Below are 27,541 nucleotides of genomic sequence, written 5' to 3' on the forward strand. Positions count from 1 at the left end.
TTTGCTTTTTTTGTTGTTGTTGTTGTTGAGATGGAGTTTCGCTTTTGTTACCCAGGCTGGAGTGCAATGGCGCGATCTCAGCTCACTGCAACCTCCGCCTCCTGAGTAGCTGGGATTACAGGCACGTGCCACCATGCTCAGCTAATTTTTTTGTATTTTTGGTAGAGACGGGGTTTCACCATGTTGACCAGGATGGTCTCGATCTCTTGACCTCGTGATCCACCTGCCACGGCCTCCCAAAGTGCTGGGATTACAGGCTTGAGCCACCGAGCCCGGCCTGAGATTGTTTTCATGAAATTATAACAACTTCTAGAATTCACATTATTTCCATTTTTATGCATAAGGTAAAACTTACCAGTATTTCTATGTCATATTACTTCATGGCTTAAAATAATAATCATTTTATTATCTTTCACATGTCTGTTCTACATGTAAAGTTGTTCTATGTTGACTTTTTAAAAATCTAATGTTTTAATAACATGGAAAACTTGTATTGTTTTGAATTATTTATTTATTTATTTTCATTCATTTTTTTGAGACAGTTTCACTCTTTTTGCCCAGGCTGGAGTGCAATGGTGCAATCTCAGCTCACCACCGCCTCCACCTCCCAGGTTCAAGCAATTCTTCTACCTCAGTCTCCCAAGTAGCTGGGATTACAGGCATGAGCCACCACACATAGCTAATTTTGTATTTTTACTAGAGATGGAGTTTGCTCTGTGTTAGTCAGGCTAGTCTTGAACTCCTGACCTCAGTTGATCCACCCGCCTTGGCCTCCCAAAGTGCTGGGATTACAGGCGTGAGCCATCGCGCCCAGCTTTACTTATTTTCTGACATGAAGTCTCACTGTGTTGCCAAGGCTAAAAAGCAGTGGCATGATCGCGACTTACTGCAGCCTTCATCTCCTGGGCACAAGCCATCTTCTGACTTGAACTGCTGAGTAGCTGGGATTACAGATATGCACCACCATGACACACACACACACACACACACACACACACACACACACTTTTTTTTTGAGACAGAGTCTCACTCTGTTGCCTGGGTTGAAGTGCAGTTGCAGAGTTTCGGCTCACTGCAACCTCTGCCTCCCGGGTTTTAGCTGTTCTCCTTCCTCAGCCTCCCAAATACTGGGATTATAGGCACCTGCCACCATGCCAGGCTAATTTTTGTATTTTTAGTAAAGAAAGGATTTTACCATGTTGTCCAGGTTGGTCTCGAACTCCTGACCTCATGATCTGCCCACCTCTACCTCTCAAAGTGCTGGAAGTACAGGCATAAGCCACCGCACCCAGCTTAATTTGCTTTTTCTTTTTAAACTGTAAAAGAAAAGCCAGAACTGTCAGATAGAATATTTTTCAATTTCTTTTGTCACATTTTTATTTTCCAGTCTCAACTTAGGCAAATTATGTATACAAAAGATTCAGTTCTGCTTTCCTAACCACAGTAAAGAAAGGGATTTTTTTTCTTTTATTCTTTCTGCAAATATTTATTGAACACCTGTTACGTATCAGGCCTGGGGATGCACAGCTAAACATGGCACAGTTTCCGTTTTAAAGGAATACTCAACACGGAGACCACAAATAGAAAAGTCAGTAAGCATAATATTGTCTGATGTCAATAATACTACTAATACTTATGAAATGTGTACCATGATCCTGGTATTATTATATGGTTCAACTCATTTAATGTTCACAGCAAGATATGCACTATTATTATTACATTTTTATAGAAAAGCAGACAGAGAAGGGTTAACTACTTGCCCAAAGTAACACTGCTACTTCAAGTATGTACAAAATGTTATGAGAACATGGAGAAAGGGTTCTCATCTAGAGGAGGCAAATATATTTTCCCAGAGAAAATGACCTTTCAATTTCATCTTTGAAGTTATCTTCCTTGTGAAAAGGCCTCAGAGGAAACAATATATACCAAGGCATAGAAAAATAATATGACTCCCTTCAGAAATCAAGCATTTCAATATCAGTGGAGCACAGAGATGCAAAATATGAAACTGTAAAAGTCAGAGGAGTTTGATCAATTTCATCTAACCTGCATAGCCTGATGAGGGGATTTTTCTTTACTGAGAAAGCAAGGAAAAGCTGTTCAAAGATTTTAAGTGATGATTGATATTAACGGGGAGGTAAGAAAAGTCAATGAAGGCAGACAGTCCCCATGAAATATAAGGTCAGAATTAAGGCTGAAATAAGTATTTGGGACATGGGAACAGATAGGAAAGAGATTTAGGGGAGGTGGGAAAACTTAACAATTGAGTGTGAGGAGGAAGAAGGAGTTTCAGAATTCTGGCTTGGATCTTTGAGTGGGAGGTGTCAAACATGAGAGGAAGAAAAGGTTTAGAGAAGGAATGATGAGCTTAAAGAACATCAAGTGTGCTGTTGGGGAAAAGGTGAATAGAGCACTTTAGACAGGGAAGGCACACAGAAGTAGATGGGATATTATGGCAGTACTTTCGTTTTAATTTGGTTACTGGATTGCATGTGTTCATTTTGTTGTTAGATTTCATAACTTGCATATATATTACATATATTTTCTATTATGGATAATATGTAGTAAATTTTTTTTTTTTTTTTTTTTTTGAGACGGAGTTTCGCTCTTATTACCCAGGCTGGAGTGCAATGGCGCGATCTTGGCTCACCGCAGCCTCCGCCTCCTGGGCTCAGGCAATTTTCCGGCCTCAGCCTCCTAAGTAGCTGGGATTACAGGCACGCGCCACCACGCCCAGCTAGTTTTTTGTATTTTTAGTAGAGACGGGGTTTCACCATGTTGACCAGGATGGTCTTGATTTCTCGACCTCGTGATCCACCCGCCTCGGCCTCCCAAAGTGCTGGGATTACAGGCTTGAGCCACCGCGCCCGGCTAATATGTAGTAAATATTTAAAGTAACATTTGGTAAAACTGCTATTGGGAAAAAAAACCCTATGTTAAGATTTTGAGAACACAACCCAATTCTCCCCGTATGTATATGCATCAGGGATTAGTAAAATGTCACCAAAGCAAAAACTATTTGATTTACATAGCTCTTCTCCATACATTAAAAATGAAAAATAGAAAACAAAGGAACAGTGATTTCTATAACCAGCAGAAAAAGTCATCTGCAACTCTGTGGTATTTATTGTGGTTAGATTAATTTCTGTGGCTATCTTATTTTTTAATAAATACAAAGAAGACAATTAGCTATTTGAAGCAAATGAAAAACTTTGCTTTTCAAAATTGTTTGTGGTTACTATGGGTAATTGTTTCTTTGTTTTAAATTTAATTTTTAAAACTTACATAATGTACATATTTATATGTTTCAATGCATATACAGTGAACAGATCAATATAATCACCCTACCCGGCAGCTCAAATGTTTACCATTTCTTTGTGCTGGGAATATTCAATATTCTAGTTCTACCTATTTGAAACTGTATATTACTGTAACTATAGTCATCCTACACCATTATAGAACACTTCAACTTTTTAAATTTTTATTTGAGACAGGGTCTCACTCTACCAGGCTGGAGTGCAGTGGTACAATCTCAGCTTACTACAATCTCTGCCTCCCAGGTTCAAGTGATTCTTTAGCCTCAGCCTCCCAAGTAGCTAGAACTACAGGCACATGCCACCACACCTGGCTAATTTTTGTATTTTTAGTAGAGATGGGGTTTCACCATGTTCATCAGGCTGGTCTGGAACTCCTGGCCTCGTGATCCACCCACCTCAGCTTTCCAAAGTGCTGGGATTACAGGCATGAGCCACCATGCCTGGCCTCAACTTCTTTATGGTGTTATATTTCTGTTGAAAGGTAAAACATTTTGTTTAGAATCAAATTTTCATTTAGTCTCTGGGGTACCTAGCAATTTAAAATAGGGTACTTGGGGAAAGCCTCTGAGAAGTGGATATTTGAACAAATAATTAAAGGTGAAGGCATTAGCCACACGGATTCTGGGGAAGAGCATCCCAGGAAGGAAGCCAACCAAGTATAAACCCTAAGACAGGGCTGTACTCAGCACATGAAGGTAATTGTGGCTGGAGCAAAGTAGTGTGACCAGAGGTGTAGGCCATTGTTAAAGACACTGGAACTGACTCTGAATGAGGTGGGAAGCCATTGGAGGGTTCTGAGCAGAGAAGTGACATTTTCAGATTTTATGTTTTAAAAGCTCTACTAAGGAGAACAGCCTGTGTCAAAGCAAAGTTGGAAGCTTGGAAACCAGTTAAGAGACTGTATTAATAAACCAATGAGTAGCAGTGAGTAGTGGGTGGTAACTTGGACCAGGCTGGTAGCAGTGGTCAGATAATAAATTCATTTTAAAGATAGAACCCATAGGATTGTTTGACAGATTGGCTGTGAATATTCAAAGTGAAGAAACCTCATGAGTTCATGAAGTATGGAATAAGTATACCTGGAGAAGGGAAGAAAATGGACAAGTTATTTATAAAATGTGCATAGAAATGTGGAGAGCCAAGAATAGTCAAGACAGTCTTGAAGTAGGAGAGCAAAGAACAAAATACTGGGATGCTTTACAGATACTAGTAGTGGGATAAGTTACTTATATCGGATTATGCTACAGTAATTATGACAACATGATATTGGGTCAAGGATGAACACATAGATCAATAAAAAGCATAGCATCTAGAAAGTGACCCATATATATATAGTCATTTGTCTTATCACAAAGTTAGCACTACACAGCAGTGGGGAAAGATTGCTATTCTCAATTATGGTTTTGTGTCAAATTGGATATCCATCACTTGCAGAATCATAGTCCCGTCTCAGACCAAACACAAAAAATAAATTCCAATTGGCTTACAGATAAAAATAAAACAATAAAACAATACAGATAAAAATAAAACAATAATAATTCTTAAAGATAATGTAGAAAAATTCTTCATGACTTTAAGATAAGCAAAAACAATCTTAAACATGACACAGAAAAGCATTAGTCATAAAGGAAAAGACAGATAATGACAAATTGGAAAACACTAAAATTAAGCACTTCTCTTCATCAAAGACAACATTGAGAGTGAAAAAAGAAGCCAGAATGGGAGAAAATAACATGTAAAGGCAAGAAATAGCTCATATTAAGAATATAGAAAGAAAAATGGTCAAGGTACTTCACACCAAAAAAGGGGTGGGGTGCATGCAAATAGCCAAGAAACATAGGAAAACGTGCTCTCACTTCTTTTCCTGGAGTGGTGACAACATTATATAATGCTGGACCACATTTCTATCCTTTTATATCTTTGGGGAAAGAACTAGAGTTTCCTGGGCCTTTATTTGTACCACCACACCTTTAGGATCACATAGGAATCAAGATTGTTCAAATTTAGCCTAAAATGTGAATGGTTGCATGTTTAAAGAGAATAAAAATTTATTCTTGAACATGAGATTACTATTTTAAGAAAAGCTCTTCTACCATATGCATCAAATAATATTGGGCACACTCATGCTCATGCATAACCTCTTTATTAAAAGTTGGATGTGTCAGCCTTGCAGCTAAAACCTGTGGAATGGAGAATGAGATAAGAAAAATACCAGTACAAAAACTAACAATTCATATTTTAAGAGAAATATCACCAGGGAAGAAGAACACCAAGACAATTCTGTGCCAAGAATGCCTATTTTGTTCTAATGTTTCGAAATCTATTTTGACATTTTTCCCTCAAGAATGTAACCTAAAGGTAGGGGCTGCCCTGAGTGTCACTTACTGATTGTCATAAGAAAAAGGTTTTCATGACATGGCACTGGGATCCAAGGTAACCAGCATGTGTTCAGTGGGGACTGGAAGTGATAAGGATAGAAAAGCATCTGTGTTTAGAATGCTCCAATGAGCAATCAGCACTCTCCTGAGATGACCCTTTACTGTTGCTAGGCACTCATTTCTGTTTCTGGAGTGGGTGGCAACATTATGTAATGCTGAACCACATTTCTATTCTCTTTATCTATCTTTGGGAAAAGAATTAGAGCTTCCTGAGTTTTTATTTTGTACTATTAAATCTTTAGGGTTGAATAGAAATTGAGATTGTTCAAATTTGGCCTAAAAATTGAATGATGGTACATTTAAAGAAAAAAAATCTATTCTTAAACATGCAATTACCATTTAAAGAAAAGCTTTTTTACCATAAGCATCAAAGAATATTAGATACTCTCCTGCATAAGCGGTAGTTTAGGTGATTAATTTACATAATTCATGTCAAGTATAGAGAACTCCTGTATCTCTCTGTTTTATTTCCTCTATTCCCAGAAATGCTTAATGAGAAACTGATTTTCTTTTACCTTATGGATATTTCTGATTGTTCTTTTTTAGAACAAAGCTACTGAAAATTTAAAGACCAGGTTTTAGGGTTTTATTTTCGGCAAAACGAATAAAATATAACTGTGATGGCCTTCCCATTGGAAGAAAAAAAAAAAGCTAAAATATTTATTTAATTACACTTTTTCAATGCACCAGTCAGGGAAGCAATTCAGACCACAACTTTTTGTATAACAAAAATGAGAAGCAATACTACTTGACAACATGGTCAACCAAAAACTTTAGAACCAAAGAATGTTGTATAAAGAATATATACTACTGTATAAGTTTTCACAACTGGAAATGTTTGATGATGATCTCTTTTAACAGCCAAAATAAGTGCCTTTTGAGGTATTTTTGTTTCTGTTTTGTTTTTTTAATGTACCATTGAGTTTATTAAAAAGTACAGCTAGCTCAGAGGACAAAAGCCCAGAAAGGTAAACAGAGCACTAGAGCCAGCTTTCACTTAAGGACATTTCCTGAAACCTGATGACCTTGACATTTTGGTTTTCATGTTCTCATGGAGTATGTTAGGCTAAAAGGACTGACCCAATGTAGGTAGTCTAATAGCATAAAGCTAAAAACCAAAGAAACAAAGAACTATGTATATATGAAAGGAATTTTAAGGAGAAAAAAAAACTGTGTCTCAATTATTCCATAGAAGGCAAGTGTGTGGATTGGGGAGAGAGAGAAAGAAAGATGGAACAGCCAGGTGTGGTGGCTCACACCTGTAATCTCAACACTTTCAGAAGCCAAGTCTCGTGGATGACTTGAGCCCAGGGGTTGGAGACCAGCCTGGATAACAGAGTGAGACCCCATCTTTATAAAAAATTAAAAAGTTAACTAGGCATGGTGGCGCTTGCCTGTTGTCCTAACTGCTCAGGAAGCTGAGGCAGGAAGATCCCTTGAGCCCAGAGTATGAGGCTGCAGTAAGCTGTGATGACACCACTGCACTCCAGTATGGGTGACATTGTTGAAGGGAATAGAGAGAAAATCTGCTGATCTAAGTAACTTTAGATTGGAGTCTATGAGACTAAACTCAAAAAGATCCGTACATGATGCTATTGTAGTTGACAAAGTTTTATGCCATAAATATGTATGGTTAACAATTTTGAAACCACTATATATGTTTACTGCAATTGAACAATTAAATAAATGTTTCTCATTGTTGGAATGTTAGGTTATAGATAACAAGAGGGAGGAAGCTAGAATGATCCACGTGAGGAAGAGGAAAGTTAAGGAGGGAGAAGGCATTCCAGCTAAAAATCATAATCTAGGATTGAAGTAGAAATACAAGAGGCATATTGAGGAAACCATGTTGGAACAGATGGTTTATATAAAGCAGTGCTTTTCAAATTATGTTCTGTTGCGCTCCCACATGGGCTGGCCAGCAAGGGGTGAGGAAGCCAGCTAGTGAAGTCTTTAAGTGAGTCAGTGCTCCAGGTATATTAGAAAGATTGCTCTGACAGTGGACACAGAGGAATGTGCTGGGAAACCCTTCAGTAAATCTGAAGAGATGCCATGAGCCCAAATATATTATTGGCCATGAGTCTGAAAATAAAACAAGAGGATGGATGTAGGTACTCTATCTCATCAAGGGAGAACCACCAGGACTGGGTTACAGATGGGAGGAATGTAGTACCAAAGGAAGGAGGTATCAAAGCCCCATCCATGTTAGAAGAGAAGAATCCCATGTTGAATGTAAATCTGATGGTACTAGATTGGGAATATAGAAGCTAATACTTTGATTGCATCCAAGTTCTAAAGGGAATTACATAGTGAATTAAAATAATTAACTTGCATTATGTCAAATATAACTATGATGGCTAACTATGGGATTGTATCTAGTTTCAGCATTGTGGATGAACACACAGCAGACCCGGGAATTCTTATTTACAACTCAGTTCTTAAGGTTAGTTGTCTTCTTAGAAATCTCTAAATTTCTAAGTTTAGGTGGAGGTGGGGATCAGTTAAATTAAAAAGCCCCAAGCACTGTGCCACAGCTAAATATCCCATATCCAGAGACTAGGAGTTGGCGCTTCTCGTGAGGTAGCATTCACAGGATAGTATTGTTAAGGATGGCAGAGATTTGGTAAGGATAGAATCCCCAACAGAGGAAGAGTTTGTACACTTTCTTGGCCCCGATAAGCCACAAACCCAGAACTCAGGGTTAAGGAAGGATAAGGATGTGAGGGGTAAGGAGGTCAGTTAGTGTATACTGTCCTCCCCATCAGAAGAAAATAAATAAGCTATAAATGAACTAAAAATTAATATAGAGATTCAGGTATTTGCTTGCTCTCAATGTAGGAAAATTTTAATATAAATGCAAGCAGTTTAATATAAAGGTTCACAGATATACAATATATACATTTCAGCAAAATTCATAAACAAAACCAAAAGGTAACAATAATCTATAAAAATTACAATTAACATATAAAACAGACAAAAAAGGACCTAGAATCAACAGCACTGTGGTAGCACAAGAACAGCTTATGTCCACATCTTGGTTTCAAATACCATTTTCCAATAAAAGGAACAAAGGCTCCTTGGAGACGTAGTTGATTCTAGGAATAGGCAAGAAATACACATGATGAGTCTGCAATGTTTTGTAGTGCCAGAAAGTAAAGAAGTGCTCAAACAAAATAAGAACAATGTAGGTATGTTGTAGGGACTCAGGAGCCAATTGAGAAAGATCCCAAGGAGATCTGGAATAATTTGAGCAGCAAAATAAAGTAATATTGGATTATATCAGCCAAAGCATAAAATACATATCATGAGTCCATACTGATATAAATAAATGAATTTACAGGAGAATAGATAAATCTCCTTGCAGAAGAACCCAAATAATTTATGTAGATACTCTGCCTTCAAGGAAATGGAGCATCATTCTCCACTCCTTAAGTATAAGCTGTGCGTAGTGACTTCCTGCCAAAAAACATGGTATGTGAAGCTGGGAAGGGGTGTCAGTAACTTTGCCTGACATATCACCTCAGCCAGGTGATCCAAGTTAACATCATCAGTGATGCTATGTTGATAGGATGTACATCTTGATATATAGTGAAATATAATATTTCTTCTGTTTTTCACAGGAGAAAAAGAGAATATCACAAAAATGACACACAATCTTTGTGAAAATCCTCTCAAAAACCGATGACCTGAGTCTAATCTTGAGAAAAACTTCAGACAAGTGTCCCTAATTGAAGGACATTCTAAAAAATACTTAAGTAGTACTCCTGAAAACTGTCAAGGTAATCAGAAGTCAGGCTTGAGAAACTTTCTGAGGAGTCTGGGAAAACATGATGAGTAAACATACTGTGGCAAATGGATGGGATCCCAGATAGGATCCTGGAAAAGAAATTAGGAAAAACCAGATAAATCTGGATAAAGTATGGATTTTAATTAATAATGATATATTATTAGTAGTTTATTAGTTGTGACAAATGTATCATACCAATGTAAAATTTTAAGAATAAGAGAAATTGGGTGCAAAGTTTATAGGAACTATCAGTACTATGTTCACAATTTTTCTGCAAAACTGTTCTAAAATTAAAATTTTATTTTAAAGAAGTAAGTTGCTAATATCATGGCATTTCAGTCTTAATTATTATATCTCCTAAGTAAGTCACTATCTTATATAGTCACAAGACAAATATCACTTAAGAAATGTAACAGGCTGGGCGCTGTGGCTCAAGCCTGTAATCCCAGCACTTTGGGAGGCCGAGGCGGGTGGATCACGAGGTCAAGAGATCGAGACCATCCTGGTCAACATGGTGAAACCCCGTCTCTACTAAAAATACAAAAAATTAGCTGGGCATGGTGGTGCATGCCTGTAATCCCAGCTACTCAGGAGGCTGAGGCAGGAGAATTGCCCGAACCCAGGAGGCGGAGGTTGTGGTGAGCCGAGATCGCGCCATTGCACTCCAGCCTGGGTAACAAGAGCGAAACTCCGTTTCAAAAAACAAAACAAGCGGTGGCTCAAGCCTGTAATCCCAGCACTTTGGGGGACTGAGGCGGGTGGATCACGAGGTCAAGAGATTGAGACCAGTCTGGAAAACATTGTAAGATCTTGTCTCTAAAAAGTTTTTTTTTTTTTTTTTGAGACGGAGTTTCACTCTTGTTACCCAGGCTGGAGTGCAATGGCGCGATCTCGGCTCGCCGCAACCTCCGCCTCCTGGGTTCAGGCAATTCTCCTGCCTCAGCCTCCTGAGTAGCTGGGATTACAGGCATGCACCACCATGCCCAGCTAATTTTTTGTATTTTTAGTAGAGACGGGGTTTCACCATGTTGACCAGGATGGTCTCGATCTCTTGACCTCGTGATCCACCCGCCTCGGCCTCCCAAAGTGCTGGGATTACAGGCTTGAGCCACCGCACCCGGCTGATAAACTCTTAATACCAAAAGTAGTTCATATCCAAAATACTCAAGTTGCCCAGGTAGTCCCTTGTTTAGCTACATATTTATTGTTTTTACTGCAGAATCCAATCAAATAGTATTGCATTTTATTGTCATCTCTTTATTGTCCCTAAAGAGAACCATCCCCTCATGATGAGGAATTTTAGCACCCCTTCTTTTCAGTTGATAGATGGATTGCCCTTCATTTGGTCACTTGTACTATATTTCTTGAGGGAGGAAAAAAGTAGCAAAGTTAGGATTGGTGGAGACTATACCATTTCTCAAGTATAGTCATCCCAGATTGTCTTTGAGTGATGTTAAGACACAGGGGCTTGCTAGTGCCTGGCACTCAGCCTGCTGGTTTTGTGCTGTAATTACTGATATCAGAATTAAATTAGATAGTGGTGTAGTTCTTGTGGCACATATTTGTTTCTTTTTCTATCAGGTTGTCCCAGATAGAAATAAAGTTCCCATCTCTCTGATTTCCTTGTAGTAGGAAATTACCTAGACATTCTCTTTGTCAGTTGATCATCTCAAAAGAACATGGAAAATATTCATAAATGCTTTTACAGTGGCTTAATTTTTATATTCTGGTTGTCAATTCTGGAATATAATTTCTTTTTTTTTTTTTTTTTTTTTTTGAGACAGAGTTTCGCTCTTGTTACCCAGGCTGGAGTGCAATGGTGCGATCTCAGCTCACGGCAACCTCCGCCTCCCGGGTTCAGGCAGTTCTCCTCCTGCCTCAGCCTCCTGAGTAGCTGGGATTACAGGCACACGCCACCATGCCCAGCTAATGTTTTGTATTTTTAGTAGAGACGGGGTTTCACCATGTTGACCAGGATGGTCTCGATCTCTTGACCTCGTGATCCACCCACCTCGACCTCCCAAAGTGCTGGGATTACAGGCTTGAGCCACTGCGCCCGGCCTGGAATATAATTTCTGTTATTGTTTGCTTGCTTTACAAAATAAGAAAACCAAACCCTTTTTTTTTTAAACGCTCATTAGTGAAAGACAGTAAACGCTCATTAGTGAAAGACAGTAAACAGGCCGGGTGGCTCTGAGAGGAAGAGAGCTCAGATGAAGAGCAAGATTATTCTAGCTATAGGGAGTGGCGTGGCAAAAGTATTACTGAGTTGGAGATGCTGGAGTTGTTAGATTGATTTGAATAAATGGAATGAGGGAAGTGGTTTAAGAAATATGAAAATAGAATGTTTTAGTTTCCAAATCATCTCAAATTTAATTTTAATTAAAAAGCAATAGAGAGTTCACTAATGTATCCCTAGAGATAGAAAAACACAGCACCTTGACATGTAGTATGCCATCAGTGATACCTGTTATTGTTTAATGGAGACTTAAAAGATTGTTTGAAAGCAAAATATTAAATTTACCTGGTGAAGCGTTTTTCGTGCTCGTTGGTGAAATGCCTGTAGGTGACTGTATCTTAGACTGCACATTAGGTATAAATGTTCTATGGGAGGGCTTGGCCAGAATTTTATATCTGAGTTCAGTTTAGAGAAGTTCACTTTGTGGTCATGTGATACTGAATGAACTGCACAGAACAGGGTAGAATTTGTGTTTATGGCTTTCCTTATTCATCTTCTTTTAATTTGTAAAGAGGGATGTATTTTAAGAGAGGAAAATTTTTGCAATGTTTTCACAATTGTTTGTATGTGATTTTTCTTCACCAGAAGCTTTTTAAAAAAACTTTAGATTGCAGTTGAACTTTGACATTATCTTCAAGTCAGTGGGGCTAATGGTAAGTTCGAGTTTTACACATCCTGTGCTTAAGAGGCTAAAGTAAACAACGCCTCTGAATCAAGAGTTACTCGGGAATCAGGAGTTGGTCAGATGTTGAGTAATCGATTGATAGGGCTTAGAGTATGATGAGTGTTGATTAAAAACATGGATATTCCTTTATGTAGACTTAGTGTACAATCAGAAAATGGGTCTCAGGTATCTTTTTTATATATGACAGTAGTATATCTGTGGAATTATGATTATTTAGAGCACCTCAGAATGTTAACATCACTGAACTGTCTGCTATGAGCTATACATTGTATGAAATACAAGTTTTGTTTGAGGAGAGTTTTTTGATACAGAGGAAAGAGCACAGGTCTTCAAATTAGAAGTTCTATGTTTTGGCTTTAAAACTTGCTAGGTTCCTAATTCATAAGATCCTTAATCTCTCTGAGCCTTACTTTTATCATCTGTAGAACTAGAACAGTTGCACCTACCTTGCCTATGAATTTTTTATGTATAGTGACAATCAGGATGGAAAACTTGCAGCTTGAAAACTGTGGAGTCCTGCAGATTGTAGGAACCATGGCTTTCAGCTATGTGAACCTTTCTGTGGTACTCTACCCATAGGATGCTGAGTTACTGGAGTGCTTCAAGGGTCTGTAGCCCTTGGTTCTACAGTGTACTCTATTCTAAGTTCAGCATTCTTCTAAATATTTTTTTTGTTAGGGTCTACCACATAGTAGGCCCTTGTGGTTGTAGTGGGGCATGGCTAGTGGGGAGAGAGTGAGGAGATGAGGAAGTGAGTCTGAATTGCTGTGGTTTTTTTTTCCCCCTCTAGTTTTATCTTTACCTTTACTTTTAGAGTAGAAATTATAGGCTCTGGAGTAAAATTAGAAGTGTAGCTCCAGTTTAGCTAAGTTTAGCTGTAACATGAAAATTCCAAGCTTCATAGCTTTTGATGACTATTATGAAAAACATATATAAGTCTTTCAAAGGAATTTCCGCTGTCTTTTTCTCTCCTTCATGGTTTTAAATGTGGACCTTTGGTTATAGAATTCAGGATTTGGGGATGTTTTTCCCATGGATTTGACCCTTTCTTCTTGTATGTGATTTTTATGTTTTCCTTTAAGCTTTAGCCACTTAGCCATTGTTTTACTAAATGGGAATTCTCTACCAGCAGGGATTTTTAGCAACAAATTTCTTTATCTTAAAATTTGTATAAGATGAAAGTTACATATTATTTTGGCAGTGATCATGCATGAACTTTTGCTACCTGATGGCTGCAGTGGCAGAAAAACTCATGTAGAAAGTTTATCACAGGGACAATGTACACAAGTACCTTGGTTATCACTAGACTTTGCACTACTTATAACCATTTGGTCTTAAGCAGGAACTAATTTATTATTTTGAAAGATATATTGGCCGGGTGTGATGGCTCACGCCTATAATCCCAGCACTTCAGGAGGCCGAGGCCGGTGGATCACGAGGTCAAGAGATCGAGACCATCCTGGCCAACATGGTGAAACCCCTTCTCTACTAAAAATACAAAAAAATTAGCCGCGCATGGTGGTGTGTGCCTGTAGTCCCAGCTACTCAGGAGGCTGAGGCAGGAGAATTGCGTGAAACCGGAAAACAGAAATTGCAGAACCGGAAAACAAATTGCAGTGAGTCGGGATCACGCCACTGTATTCTAGCCTGGCGATAGAGTGAGACTCCGTCTCAAAAAAAGAAAAAAAAAAGAAGAAAGATATATTAAATTGTTGTCATTTTAATTTTACTCTTTATAACTCTCTCTTTTATCATGATGTCTTACACTTATTTTTGCATCTAAGTGAAGGATAGAGTATAGCAAAGGTCAAGATAACCTATAATCACTTTCACATTACTTTTAAAAATCCAGTTAAGACTGAAACCAGTTTACTGTACTGACAGCATATTGCTTAATCATAATCAGTTTTAACCCAACACCAAAGTAAGCATAATATTGTCACACACTGCTTTGTTTGAAGATGCAGAATTTAGAAATTCGGATCCTTAGGCCCTACTGCCAAAAATCCTCCTTCCCAGTTCATTCTTACACAGACAAGTTTGGGAACTACTGAACAATTTGTAAGGAGTGCTTTTCAAATAATTCTCAAGGGTTGAGAATTCATCAGAGGATTCTACGATCAGTGAAATTAAGTTGTCTTATGAACCTGTTAATTGCATTTATCTCTTTATTTATGAAGCTCCTAAGAAACATTCCTTCTCAGGGAAAAATACTACCTTGAAAAAAACCAGAAAACCATTGTTACAAAATAGACTATTTCTGGGATTCTTCATTGAGATTAAGATTCTGATTCTATTTTTTAAATTTGCTACAGTCTGTATTAATATTAGAGAACTAATATTCAAACAGAATTGGATGAACTATTATAAATGACAGAAAAATTTGCCCTCTTTCTTAATTTTGCACGAAACCATTTTTTAAATTGGTGGGGGTTTTGTTTTGTTTTTGTTTGCTTCTTTTTTTTGATCCCAGTATCAAGCCAGAAAACTTGGTTGTTATAATGGGCTGCCTTTTTAATTTCAGTAAATTCTGTGAATTCTTCCTGTTATAGTGTCCCATTGTCCTCCCAATAAAAACATACTATAGTTTCCCTTGGCTAAAACCCATGTAGGCAGTGGTGTGCCGGTAATGCTTGACAACTGAGGGAAAGAGGACTGATTCATACCATTTGCTAATTTCTATGATGTAAAATACTCCCTACAATAGCCTAGTTCAAGCTCCCAAGGTGACCTCACTAAATGTTGAGCTGGAAAGAAATGCACACAGCACACTTAGTATTTCTACCACACAAATAGAGTAGATGTACAGAACTTGAAGAGCATAGTAAAATTTAAAATAATTAGGAATAATTAGAAAATAATGAGTTTTTTACTATTTACCTTTGTTTTTAATAAATTTTATATGTATAACGTATTTTACTGTTAGGATACCAAAGAAACTGTTTCCATGCTTATCTTTGGGAAATGTCACTGTTTCAAAATGGGAGATTTTTGCTTAGTGTTTTCTTCCTTATTCTATTGTTTAAATTAATTACCTATGTTAAATTTATGAACAACAAAGAAGCAGCTCTCCAGGTGATTTTGATGTGTTGCTGGGTTAGGGACCAATCTTTTCTTGGTTTGCCTGGCACCATAGAGCTGCATTTTGTGGTCAATTAACTGTTTTTGCTCTGTTGTGCTCTTTCAAATGATTTGAGATTTTTTTTTTTACCAAATGGATATGTTAAATTATAAAGAAAAATAAGAGAATTGAGACTACAAAAAAATAGCAATCAAAGAAAATTAAAATTTGGTGAGTACAAATATAAATATGCCAATTCGGAGGAGCACAATTGTTGATATAGTAGAACAACAGATTTGATTCTGAGCTTCCTGGCAACCCATGGAGGGAAACAGAGGAATAATATAATTCTTTTCAGATAGAAGGAAAGGCATCAATTTCTCAAAGAAAGCTAAGCATTGCATTGTACTGAATTTCAGAGTAAATCTCTCACATGAAATTTCATATATAGGGATACTGACTAATAAAATAGTGCCATATTTCTCTGCTACTTTGAATTTTATAGAGCAGATTATTATAATATACCTAAAAAATCAAGAATGTAGTATTACTTTCCCCCAAAGGAGATAGATGCAATAGATTAGGAATATAACTTAGTGATCAAATTAGAATGACATCACCTAGGGGAATAAAGGTTTAGAATAATGTTGGCAAAAGATGACAGAGAGGTTTACCTAACTCCTGTCCTTGGATAGCATGAGGTTATGGTGCTGTTTTTTGTTTTTTTTTTTCTGAGGCAGAGTCTTGCTCTGTCACCAGGCTAGAGCACAGTGGTGCAATCTCAGCTCACTGCAACCTCTGCCTCCTGGGTTCAAGCAATTCTCCTGCTTCAGCCTCCTGAGTAGCTGGTACTACAGGCACGCACCACCACACCCAGCTAATTTTTGTACTTTTTAGTAGAGAGGGGGTTTCACCATGTTGGCCAGGATGGTTTCAATCTCCTGACCTTGTGGTCCGCCCACCTCGGCCTCCGAAAGTACTGGGATTACAGGTGTGAGCCACTACGCCTGGCCTATTGTACTATTTTGACAAGAATTCTGAGACCAGGGTCAACAGAAACAAATGTAGGGAATACCTAGCAATTTCTGACTTGATCACAGGAATTGGGAATAGTGCAGTTAACCTCTGCATCTTTGCCATCCCTACTTGACATCTTATGTAAATTTTGTTGGTCTTAGATGGCATCTCTAGTATAAACTGGATTACTAATGGAGTTTATACTCTTTGATAAGAGACTGCAGGCCAGGCACAGTGGTTCACGCCTCAGATTCCAGCACTTTTGGGAGGCCGAGACAGGTGGATCACGTGAGGCCAAGAGTTCGAGACCAGCTTGGCCAACATGGCAAGACACCCCCCACACACAAAAAACCACAAAAATTAGGCCAGGCGTGATGGCTCATGCCTGTAATCCAAGCACTTTGGGAGGCCAAGGCGGGTGGATCAGGAGTTCAAGACCATTCTGGCTAACATAGTAAAACCCTGTCTTTACTAAAAATACAAAAAATTAGCCAGGCTGGTGGTGTGCGCCTGTAATCCCAGCTACTCATGAGGCTGAGGAAGGAGAATTGGGTGAACCCGGGAGGTGGAGGTTGCAGTGGGCCGAGATCGTGCCATCGCACTCCTGCCTGGGCGACAGTGCGAGACTCCATCTCAAAAAAAAAAAAAAAAAAAAAAACAGGCCAGGCGCAGTGGCTCACGCCTGTAATCCCAACACTCTGGGAGGCCAAGGTGGGCAGATCACAAGGTCAAGAGATCAAGACCATCCTGGTCAACGTGGTGAAACTCCATCTCTACTAAAAATACAAAAATTAGCTGGGCGTGGTGGCACGTACCTGTAGTCCCAGCTACTTAGGAGGCTGAGACAGGAGAATTGCTTGAACCTGGGAGGCAGAGGTTACAGTGAGCTTAGATCGCGCCCTTGCACTACAGCCTGGGCAACAAAAGCAAAATTCTGTCTCAAAAAAAATGTATATATAAATTAGCCAGACATTGTGGTGCTTGAACCCAGGTTGCAGAGAGCCAAGGTCACACCACTACACTCCAGCCTGGGTGACAGAGCAAGACTCTGTCTCAAAATAATAATAATAATAATTTTTGAAAAAGAAGCTGGAGTGCTGTATTTTGCATTGATTTTTGAAAGTATATTATTTGTGCATGTGTGTGTGTGCGTGTGTGTTAATTGTGACTAATTCATTCTAATGAGCTTGGGACATGTCTTCCATCATTCCGATTTTGATCCTCTAGTTTATTTTGTTTGTTTAATATTAACAATCCAATTTTAGTTCATGTCTAGTCTTTTTTTTTTTTTGAGACAGAGTTTCGCTCTTCTTACCCAGGCGGGAGTGCAATGGCGCGATCTTGGCTCACCGCAACCTCCGCCTCCTAGGCTCAGGCAATTCTCCTGCCTCACTCAGCCTCCTAAGTAGCTGGGATTACAGGCACGCGCCACCATGCCCAGCTAGTTTTTTGTATTTTTAGTAGAGACGGGGTTTCACCATGTTGACCAGGGTGGTCTCGATCTCTCGACCTCGTGATCCACCCGCCTCGGCCTCCCAAAGTGCTGGGATTACAGGCTTGAGCCACCGCGCCTGGCCTATGTCTAGTCTTACTGAGTTGTGTTTTGTCCCTTAGTCTAATAGAACACTAATTACATTTTTTGTTGTTGTTGTTTGGAAGCATGATTGTGAAAGCAGTGAAATGAGAATTTGGTCAAGTAATTCCTATGTAAGTGTGGTCATATTATATATAAGTAATATGTAGATTAATTATCAGCCATAAATTATTTGTTATATTTATTTTCAACAAACTACAATTTAAATTCTTTTATCATATTAAAGAGGGAATTTGTAATCTAAAGAAAATTTCAGGGGAAATTTTAGCTAGTTCAGAAATTAACTATTCATACTACTATGATGTTTATGGATTTTTTTCTGTTTTAGTAGTGATTTATACACTGCATAATTGATCTAATCTGTACCTTATTACCTTAGAAATACAATTCATCTTTTGAAAAGAATGCCTGTTAGCTACTCTTTTACTTTAATCTGTTGACTTTGTCATTTTTTTAAATTAGTCCTTAAATGGATATTTTCATACATTCTTGGTAAGAATATGTATGGGCGTTGCCCTTCTAAAGAGCAATTTGGCAGAAGACCTTCAAAATTTCAGACCTTTGACCCAGTTATTACACTTCTAGGAAAATATTATTAGGAAGTAGAGATTCTAAGTGTGGATTCTGGAGTGAGAGTGCCTGGCTTTGAATGCAGCTGACAGACCTAGAAATAGTATGACCTTGGGCTAGTTTCTTACCTTTTTAAGCCTCAGTCTTTGCATATGTAAAACGGTTTTTAAAATAACACCTATCTCTAGTTGTTATTATGAAAATGATGCGATATAAGTAAAGTGCTTTAACATTGTGCCTCTTATGAAATATCAATAAGTAATTGCTGTTGTTAATAATCATAGAAAGATTGTTCATAGCATTAGTTGAAATAGAAAACATATAGGAAAGGATCTGAATGATTTTCATTCATGTAAGAGAATGCTATGCCATGTAATTGTTAAATAATATTTTAAAAAAATAAAGATATAAGAAAATGCTGTTAACGTGGCATTGAGTGAAACAGCAGGATAAAACATCTCTATATGCTCTAAGGTGTTATGTTTTAAATTATATTCTAATGACGTTATAAAATATTAATTGTTTTTGGCCGGGCGCGGTGGCTCAAGCCTGTAATCCCAGCACTTTGGGAGGCCGAGGCGAGTGGATCACGAGGTCAAGAGATCGAGACCATCCTGGTCAACATGGTGAAACCCCATCTCTACTAAAAATACAAAAAAATTAGCTGGGCATGGTGGCACGTGCCTGTAATCCCAGCTACTCAGGAGGCTGAGGCAGAAGAATTGCCTGAACCCAGGAGGCGGAGGTTGCGGTGAGCCGAGATCGCGCCATTGCACTCCAGCCTGGGTAATAAGAGCGAAACTCCGTCTCAAAAAAAAAAAATTGTTTTTAAAATACATTAATTATGTTTACAAGTAATGATTCTTAAAAGATATAGAAAAAATTTGGTAAAGAGTGGCTCATTGTTAATAATTCTTAAAATTAGGTCATAGGTACATAGAGATTTATTATATTAATACTATTTTGTCTCTATATATTTTCATTTTCCATAATACTTTTTTGAAAGAGTGACAAGAAGAATAGATTAAAACAGTTTAAATTCTTGATATTAGTGCTTTGTAACCTGTTAAGAGGTAAATTAACTCTTGACCAGTTTTGTTATTACACTATTATTTATGCTTTTTAATGGTTTCTTAAAGCATTTGAGAGTGATATATATCAGACTTGTGAAAAATTTTACAAAAGTCATGATTGGAAAAATCTTTAATAAAAAAGACAGTTCATTCAGTAGTGAAATTACAAATGATTTTTATAAAATCGCTTAATTATTTTCTACATCTAAAAATTCTACAGTAAGCTGTTTTTGTGGTCGGAATCAGAAAAAGAAGTTTTGATCAGTTTTTGTAAAATGATTCTGATAACTTCTGTACTTTGATGACATTACTTCCAGTATTTAGAGCATTCTTACTAGTTGCTTTTGAGACTTGCCTTCAAACATGCTATAATTCTCTAAAACAATTTTGGTTAAGGATGAATTGTGTCTGAATATCTGTCTAGAAAATACGTATTTTTAGTATTTTCCATATCTGAAAATGATACGAAGTCCATCTCCCACTACTGCATTCCCATAAGTGGTTTTATTTTTTATTTCTTAAAATAGTGCAGATTTTCAGCATAGCCAGTGTTCATACATTTCAAAAATCAACTTTACATTAGTGGGGGTGAAGGATGTCTTATTTTCACAAAATTCTCCCTCTTTAGATGGAAATGAGGCAAAGAGGAAAGGAGTAATTATTTCTTCCTGTCTCTGTAACTGAAACAATATTCAATATAAGTGGATTTTACTTATAGCAAATATTCCCTTTATAAGCCCTCCATTTATCTTGTAGGTGGCCTTGTAAAATATACTTTATTTGATTTTACACACTGCGCTCATACTTTGGCTTTATGCCCAACCTCCCAGGCTGCAGACATCTACAGCAGACCCCAGTGTTAAAGAAAACAAGCCCCCCAAAACCCTAGAAAATATTACAGTTATTAATAATAAATTCTCAGTAATATTCACATTGGAACAGTAATAAATTATATTAATAGTAGCAGTCCTTAAAAAATGTCCCACTATGCACTAAGACATTCAATCTTTCCCATGTTCAAAATGAAATGCCTTATTGTTTTCTACTTTCTACTCTTACAAGAAAGAGGTGTTAAGGGTATTCTATTTATTTGTTTGACTTAATCACTTTAATACAGAATAAGTTAAAAAAATAAAGGCAAAGCACATATTTGTATGGTATCAGCTAGCACCAAATCCTTCCTATTCGAGAGAAAATGATCTACTTTGGAAGCCAGTTACATACATTTAAGAAATATGTCAAGCAATCTAAAATTGAATATATTAAATGGAAAATGACTAGTTATGACAAATTCTCCTAAAAATGCAAAATAGAGGTAATTTAGAAGTTTATGGAGGAAGGGTGGATCTTGAAGAAAAATATGTGTTTTAATTAAGGAAGAGTATAAAGAATGGGAAGAAAGAAGAGGAAGAAAAAGAGGGAGGCAATCCAGGCATAAAGCAGACACTCCAGGACTGAAGTAGAAATACAAGAAGCATATTGAGGAAACCATGTTGGAACAGATGGTTTATATAAAGCAGTGCTTTTCAAATTATGTTCTGATGCCGCCCCCAGAGGGGCTGGCCAGCAAGAGGTGAGGAGGCCTGCTAGTGAAGTCTTTAAGTGAGGAAGTACTGCAGGTATATTGGAAACATTGATCTGACAGTGGACACAGAAGAATGTGTTGGGAAACTCTTCAGTAAGTCTAATGAGATGGCATGAGCCCAAATGTATTATTGGCCACAAGTCTGAAAATAAAACAAGAGGATGAATGCATGTACTCTCACCAAGGGAGAACCACCAGGACTGGGTTACAGGCGGAAAGAATGTTGTACCAGGGGAAGGAGGTATCAAAGCCCCATCCATGGTAAAAGTGAAGAATCCCATGTTGGATGTAAATCTGATAGTACTAGATTGTATAGGAATACAGAAGATAATACTTTGATTGAATCCATGTTCTAAAGGGAAGTACAAAGTGAATTAAAATAATTAGCTTGAATATGTAAAACATAACTTTGGGATTTTTTCTGGTGTTAGCAATGTGGACAAACACACAGCAGACCTGGGAATTGTGTTTGTTTATACCCTAGTTAGTTGTTTTCTTAGATGTCTCTAAACTGAAAAGTCCCTGTGCATGGAGGGATGGTGGGGGTTGCTAAGTTAAACTGAAAAGCCCAAGCTATGTAGCACAGCTAAAAATCCTGTATCCAGAGTCTGGGCTGGAACTTTAGTGAAGTCACATTCACAAGTAGTATTTTTTTTTTTTTTTTTTTTTTGAGACAGAGTTTCGCTCTTGTTACCCAGGCTGGAGTGCAATGGCGCGATGTCGGCTCACCGCAACCTCCGCCTCCTGGGTTCAGGCAATTCTCCTGCCTCAGCCTCCTGAGTAGCTGGGATTACAGGCACGCGCCACCATGCCCAGCTAATTTTTGTATTTTTAGTAGAGACGGGGTTTCACCATGTTGACCAGGATGGTCTCGATCTCTTGACCTCGTGATCCACCCGCCTCGGCCTCCCAAAGTGCTGGGATTATAGGCTTGAGCCACCGCGCCCGGCCCACAAGTAGTATTGTTAAATAAGGCAGAAATTTTTCTTGCAGGGGGGTGGGGGTGGAGGGGTGGGACAGAGTCTTGCTCTGTCGCCCAGGCTGGAGTGCCAGTGGTGCCATCTCAGCTCACTGCAACCTCCGCCTCCTGGGTTCCAGTGATTCCCTGCCTCAGCCTCCCAGGTAGCTGGGATTACAGGCACACGCCACCATGCGTGGCTAATTTTTGTATTTTAGTAGAGACAGGGTTTCACCATGTTTGCCAGGCTGGTCTCCAACTCCTAACCTCAAGCAATCTGCCTGCCTCGGCTTCCCAAAGAGCTCAGATCACAGGCATGAGCCACCACGCTTAGCCTTAAGGCAGAGATTGTTAATGATGTGGCTTCTAGTTGGTAAGTATAAAATCCCCAACAAAAGAAGATTTGGTATTCTTCCTGTGACTTGTTAACATAAGCCTCAAACAGATGAATATGGAAGCCACCAGGTATGTACTGCCCTCTGCACCAATCAGTCAGTCAATCAGTAAACAAACTATAAATGAACTAAAAATTTGGAGAGATGCAAATACTTGTTCTAGTGTAAGAAAGGCCCATGTAAATGCAAATACTTATTTACTCCAAAAGTTCGCAAATATGTATGTGTTATGGGCTGAATTCTGTCTCCCCAAAATTCATATATTGAAGTCCTAACCCCCTGCACATCAGAATGTGACTGCATTTGGAGATAAGTTCTTTAAAGGGATGATTAAGTTAAAGTAAGGTCTTTAGGGAGGGCCTTAATCCAATATGGTTGGCTTCCTTCTAAGAAGAGATTAGGCCACACACACAGACTGAGGGGCAATTATGTGAGGACACAGCTGGAAGACTACAAGCCAAGGAAAGAGGCCTCAGAAGAAAGCAAGTCTGCCAAGATTTTGATCTTGGGCTTCTAGCCTCCAGGACTGTGATAAAGCAAATTTCTGTTGTAGAAGCCACCCAGTCTGTGGTATTTTGTCAGGGTAGCCCTAGCAAATGAATATAATATGCATGCATTTCTGCAAAATTAATAAATTAAATCAAAAGAAAACAATAACCTATAAAAATATTAACATATAAAATAGACAAAGAAGGACCTAGAATCAACAACATTCCAGTAGCAATGAGCACACTTAGGTCCCAGATCTTGGTTTCAAATACTGTTCTCCAATAAAAAGGAATTGGAGCTTCTTGGAGAAATGGCTGATTCTAGGAATGGGGCAGAAAGTACAGCAGTCCCCCTTTATCAGAGGGGAATATGTTCCAAGATTCCTGTGGATTCCTGAAATCACAGGTAGCACCACAGCCTATAGAAACTATGTTTTTTAAAGCTGATTATCAAAACAGCTATTAGACTAAGCGACTACAGGGCAGGTAACGTATATAGCAGGGATACACTGGACAAAGGGATGATTTCCATTCTGGGCGGGGTGGAGCAGGATCACACATGAATTCATTATGGTACTCTGAATAGCGTACAATTTAAAACCTATGAATTATGTCTGGAATTTTCCAGTTAATAGTTTCAAACTAAAGTTGGTGGCAGGTAACTGAAACTGCAGAAACCAAAATTGCAGATGACAGGGGACTATTGTATACAAGATGAGCCTAGAGCATCACTTAGTACCAAAAAGTAACAAAGTACTTCAAAACCCTCACAACGATAGAGATATGTCAAAGGGACATAGGAGCTAACTAAAAAATCTCCCAATGGCCAAAACTTTGAGCAACAGAATAAAGTAGTACTAAATTATAACCCAAAGTGTAAAATAAATATCCATGAATCCATACTGATACTGGGGAAGAATAGAGAGGTCTCCCACGCAAAATTACAACTAAATTATTTGGAATTTATGTAGACACTCCACTCTCAAGGTGTAGAGAATAACTCCCCACTCAATCATGGGTTGTACATAGTGACTTAGTTCCAAATAATATAGTCATTAAAAGTGGACAAAAAAGAGTAACAGCAAAATCTGACAAAGCACTACTTCAGCATGGTGGTCAAGATTAACAGCAGTGATAGGTCATGTTGATAGACTGTGTCCTTGGTATAATGTGATAAGAATTGCATTTAACCTGTATAATTTTTCTCTTGAAAACCTGTATCTCACTCTAATCATGAGAACAGCAAACAAATTCCAATAGAGAAGCATCCTACAACATACTTGACCAGCACTCCTGAAAGCTGTCAAGGTATTAAAAAACAAAGTCTGAGAAGTTTACAGCGAAAAAAGCTAAGAGGGCAGCTGAGTGTAATGTGCTATCCTAGGAACAGAAAAAGGAGACTAGGCAAAAACTAAGGAAACCTGAATAAAGTATAAAGTTTAATTCATAAACAAAAATCAATGCTGGCACATTAATTGTGATGAGTGTACCATGCCAATATAAGATGCTAATAATAGGGGAAACTGGCCAGACGCGGTGGCTCACACCTGTAATCCCAGCACTTTGGGAGGCTGAGACGGGTGGATCACCTGAGGTCAGGAGTTCAAGACTAGCCTGACCAACATAGTGAAACCTCATCTCTACTAAAAATACAAAAAATTAGATGGGCATGGTGGTGGGCACCTGTAATCCTAGCTGCTCAGGAGGCTGAGGCAGGAGAATCACTTGAACCAGGGAGGCGGAAGTTGCAGTGAGCCGAGATTGTGCCATTGCACTCTGGCCTGGACAACAAGAGCGAGACTCCATCTAAAAATAATAATGATAATAGTAGAGGAAACTGGGTATTGAGTATATGGGAACTATCTGTACTATCTTTCCAACTTTTCTATAAAATATTCTTTTTAAAATGGCCATTTAAAACAACAGAAAAAAAATAGAAAGTTATCATATACTCATCAAAAGGCCAGTAAGCACTTGAAAAAAAAAATTCAAATTTACTGGTATTCAGAAACGCACGTTAGGCCAGTCACTGTGGCTTGCACTTGTAATCCCAGCACTTTGGGAGGCTGAGGCAGATGACAGATTGCGTGAGCTCAAGAGTTCAAGACCAACCTGGGCAACATGGCAAAAACCCGTCTTTACTAAAAATACAAAAATTATACAGACATGGTAGCACACACCTACCCAGCTACTCAGGAGGCTAAGGCATGAGAATAGATTAATAGATAAAAAATGTGTGTACCCTTTGAAGCAGCAACAACACAACCAAGAAGTGAATTATCAGTGATGACAAAGTTTTTCACAGCGTTATGTGGAATAGTAAAACCTCAAAAATTAATCAAAAGGTGGTAATTATAGTATTGTTTATATAAAGTAAGGGAACCTCAATGTATGATGCAACGCAGACATTAAGAATAACACTGGCCGGGTGTGGTGGCTCATGCCTGTAATCCCAGAACTTTGGGAGGCCAAGGCAAGGCAGATGGATCATTTGAGGTCGGGAGTTTGAGACCAACCTAAACTCTGTCTCTACAAAAAATTAGCTGGGTGTGGTGACACACACCTGCAATCCCAGCTACTCCAGAGGCTGAGGCGGGAGAATCACTTAAACCTGGGAGGCGGAGGTTGTAGCGAGCTGAGATCACACCACTGCACTCCCGCTTGGGCGACAGAGCAACACACCATCTTAATCAATCAATCAGTAAAAATACTGTAGGATAACATTTCAGAACAAAATACTTATTTGTGATATGTGAAAATACCCATTGTGAACTGTGTATACTATGTCATAAAATTTCTGTGTCTTATGTTTTTATTATTCATTCGTACATATCTCCTGGATCTGGGATTTGCTGATCTTTACAAATGGCATTAAATTAAGTCCTATTAGTGATTTAAAGTCAATTTGTAAGTACTTAAAGAAAGTTATTTTAATACATAGTATAGTTAATGTATCAGGAATTGCCTTACACCTCTGTCATAATTAGAACCCAGTGTTTCTAACTAGTCTAGTGAAGGACCAAGTTTTTATTACCACAAATTGAGTATGTGTATATTTATGTCTTAGGTATACAACAAATAGATAAATAGTGGGATTTGTGTGCAATAAGATGTTGCCTGTGATAATCTCTGGTAGGGTTGGAGCAATTTTTATTTTATTCTTGGTAATTTCCTGAACTTTCTAAATGTTGTTCAAGGAACCACAGAATATTTTTTGCAATGAGAAAAAAAGCTTCAGAAGTCAATTTTTTCAAAAAATAAAGTTTTTATTTTTATGAAACTACTTCTGAAATATTAAAATTATCTTTTAATTAAAAATATTTTTACTTTTTCTGAGTAGATTTAATTTACACAAATTTATAGTTATTTTTTAATCTATTAGTTTAAATTTTTATGAGCTGTTAAAAGCATTGTTGTGTTTTAACAGTATTGTCATTCTTTTTACTTTTAGGCTGGTGTTTGGAATGCTTTATCCTGCATATTATTCATACAAAGCTGTGAAAACAAAAAACGTGAAGGAATATGTAAGTAAAGTTTTATGAGTGATTGATCTGAGTTTAATATTTTAATGATATACACTGAAAAACTGCTATTCTCTTAAAAATAACTGTAGCAATGTTTTGGGTTAAAAGGTGTTATGAATGTGAGGTAACAAAACTATACTTTTTAAAGATCTTTGAAAACAACCAGAAAGTGGAGTTTCAATGAAAATAAGTGTATGGTTCCCAAGATGAGTAATTGAATAGCTCTTGATTTAGTCTATAAATTCCAGTGTAATAAGGGGTTGGAGAACTTTTGTTTGTTTCATTTGGGGAGGGGGGTTGTGGGGTTTTTTTTGCCTTATAAATTTATAGGTACATTGAGAATATATCTCTCTGGCCCCAAAGCCTTTTTCTTCTTCTGTAGGTGTTCCATCACTTTCTAATCGATATGAGTATTGCAGATACTCCATCACCACTGACCACTGCAATCTTTTTCCTTCTTGAATATTTGTAATGATTTTGTTTTGATAAGCGATGAGTCCTCAGTATTTCTTTGTTTTTAGTTTCTTCTTTTCTATTCCCTAATTTTCTTTTGTCACTAACATTTATTTTTTAACATTTTTGAAGTTGTCCTCATTTCTCATTTTATCTACATGATGTAATAGTAAATGGCCTTCCCCACCTACAAATTCTGATCTAGTTTAGTATGTGTGATGGAATGAATTTTTAGAGAATAGCAAAATCATATTGTATTGGTGGTTAATTAACAGGATAAGCGGTCAATACCGAGATAACAGCACATCAGTAACTATGGCCCTTTTTTTCAAAATTGAGGTGACATTCACATAATAT

General features: G+C 37.9%; 1 protein-coding gene across 2 annotated transcripts in view; it reads left to right on the forward strand.

The window, feature by feature from the left end:
• REEP3 (receptor accessory protein 3) overlaps positions 1-27,541 on the forward strand; it is a 108,024-nt gene that overhangs the window by 21,340 nt on the left and 59,143 nt on the right. The window contains exons 1-2 of one of the 2 annotated variants that reach the window (XM_074382297.1): positions 2,772-9,534; positions 26,659-26,731. In XM_074382297.1, the coding sequence (XP_074238398.1) occupies positions 26,672-26,731 (60 nt within the window). In that variant the 5' untranslated portion in view covers positions 2,772-9,534; positions 26,659-26,671. Of the gene's footprint in view, positions 1-2,771; positions 9,535-26,658; positions 26,732-27,541 lie in introns of those variants that run through there. The other variant, XM_039477779.2, reaches the window with a different exon arrangement.

The sequence above is a fragment of the Saimiri boliviensis genome, chromosome 12 (assembly GCF_048565385.1).
Source record: "Saimiri boliviensis isolate mSaiBol1 chromosome 12, mSaiBol1.pri, whole genome shotgun sequence".
In the NCBI taxonomy this organism is placed as follows: domain Eukaryota; kingdom Metazoa; phylum Chordata; class Mammalia; order Primates; family Cebidae; genus Saimiri; species Saimiri boliviensis.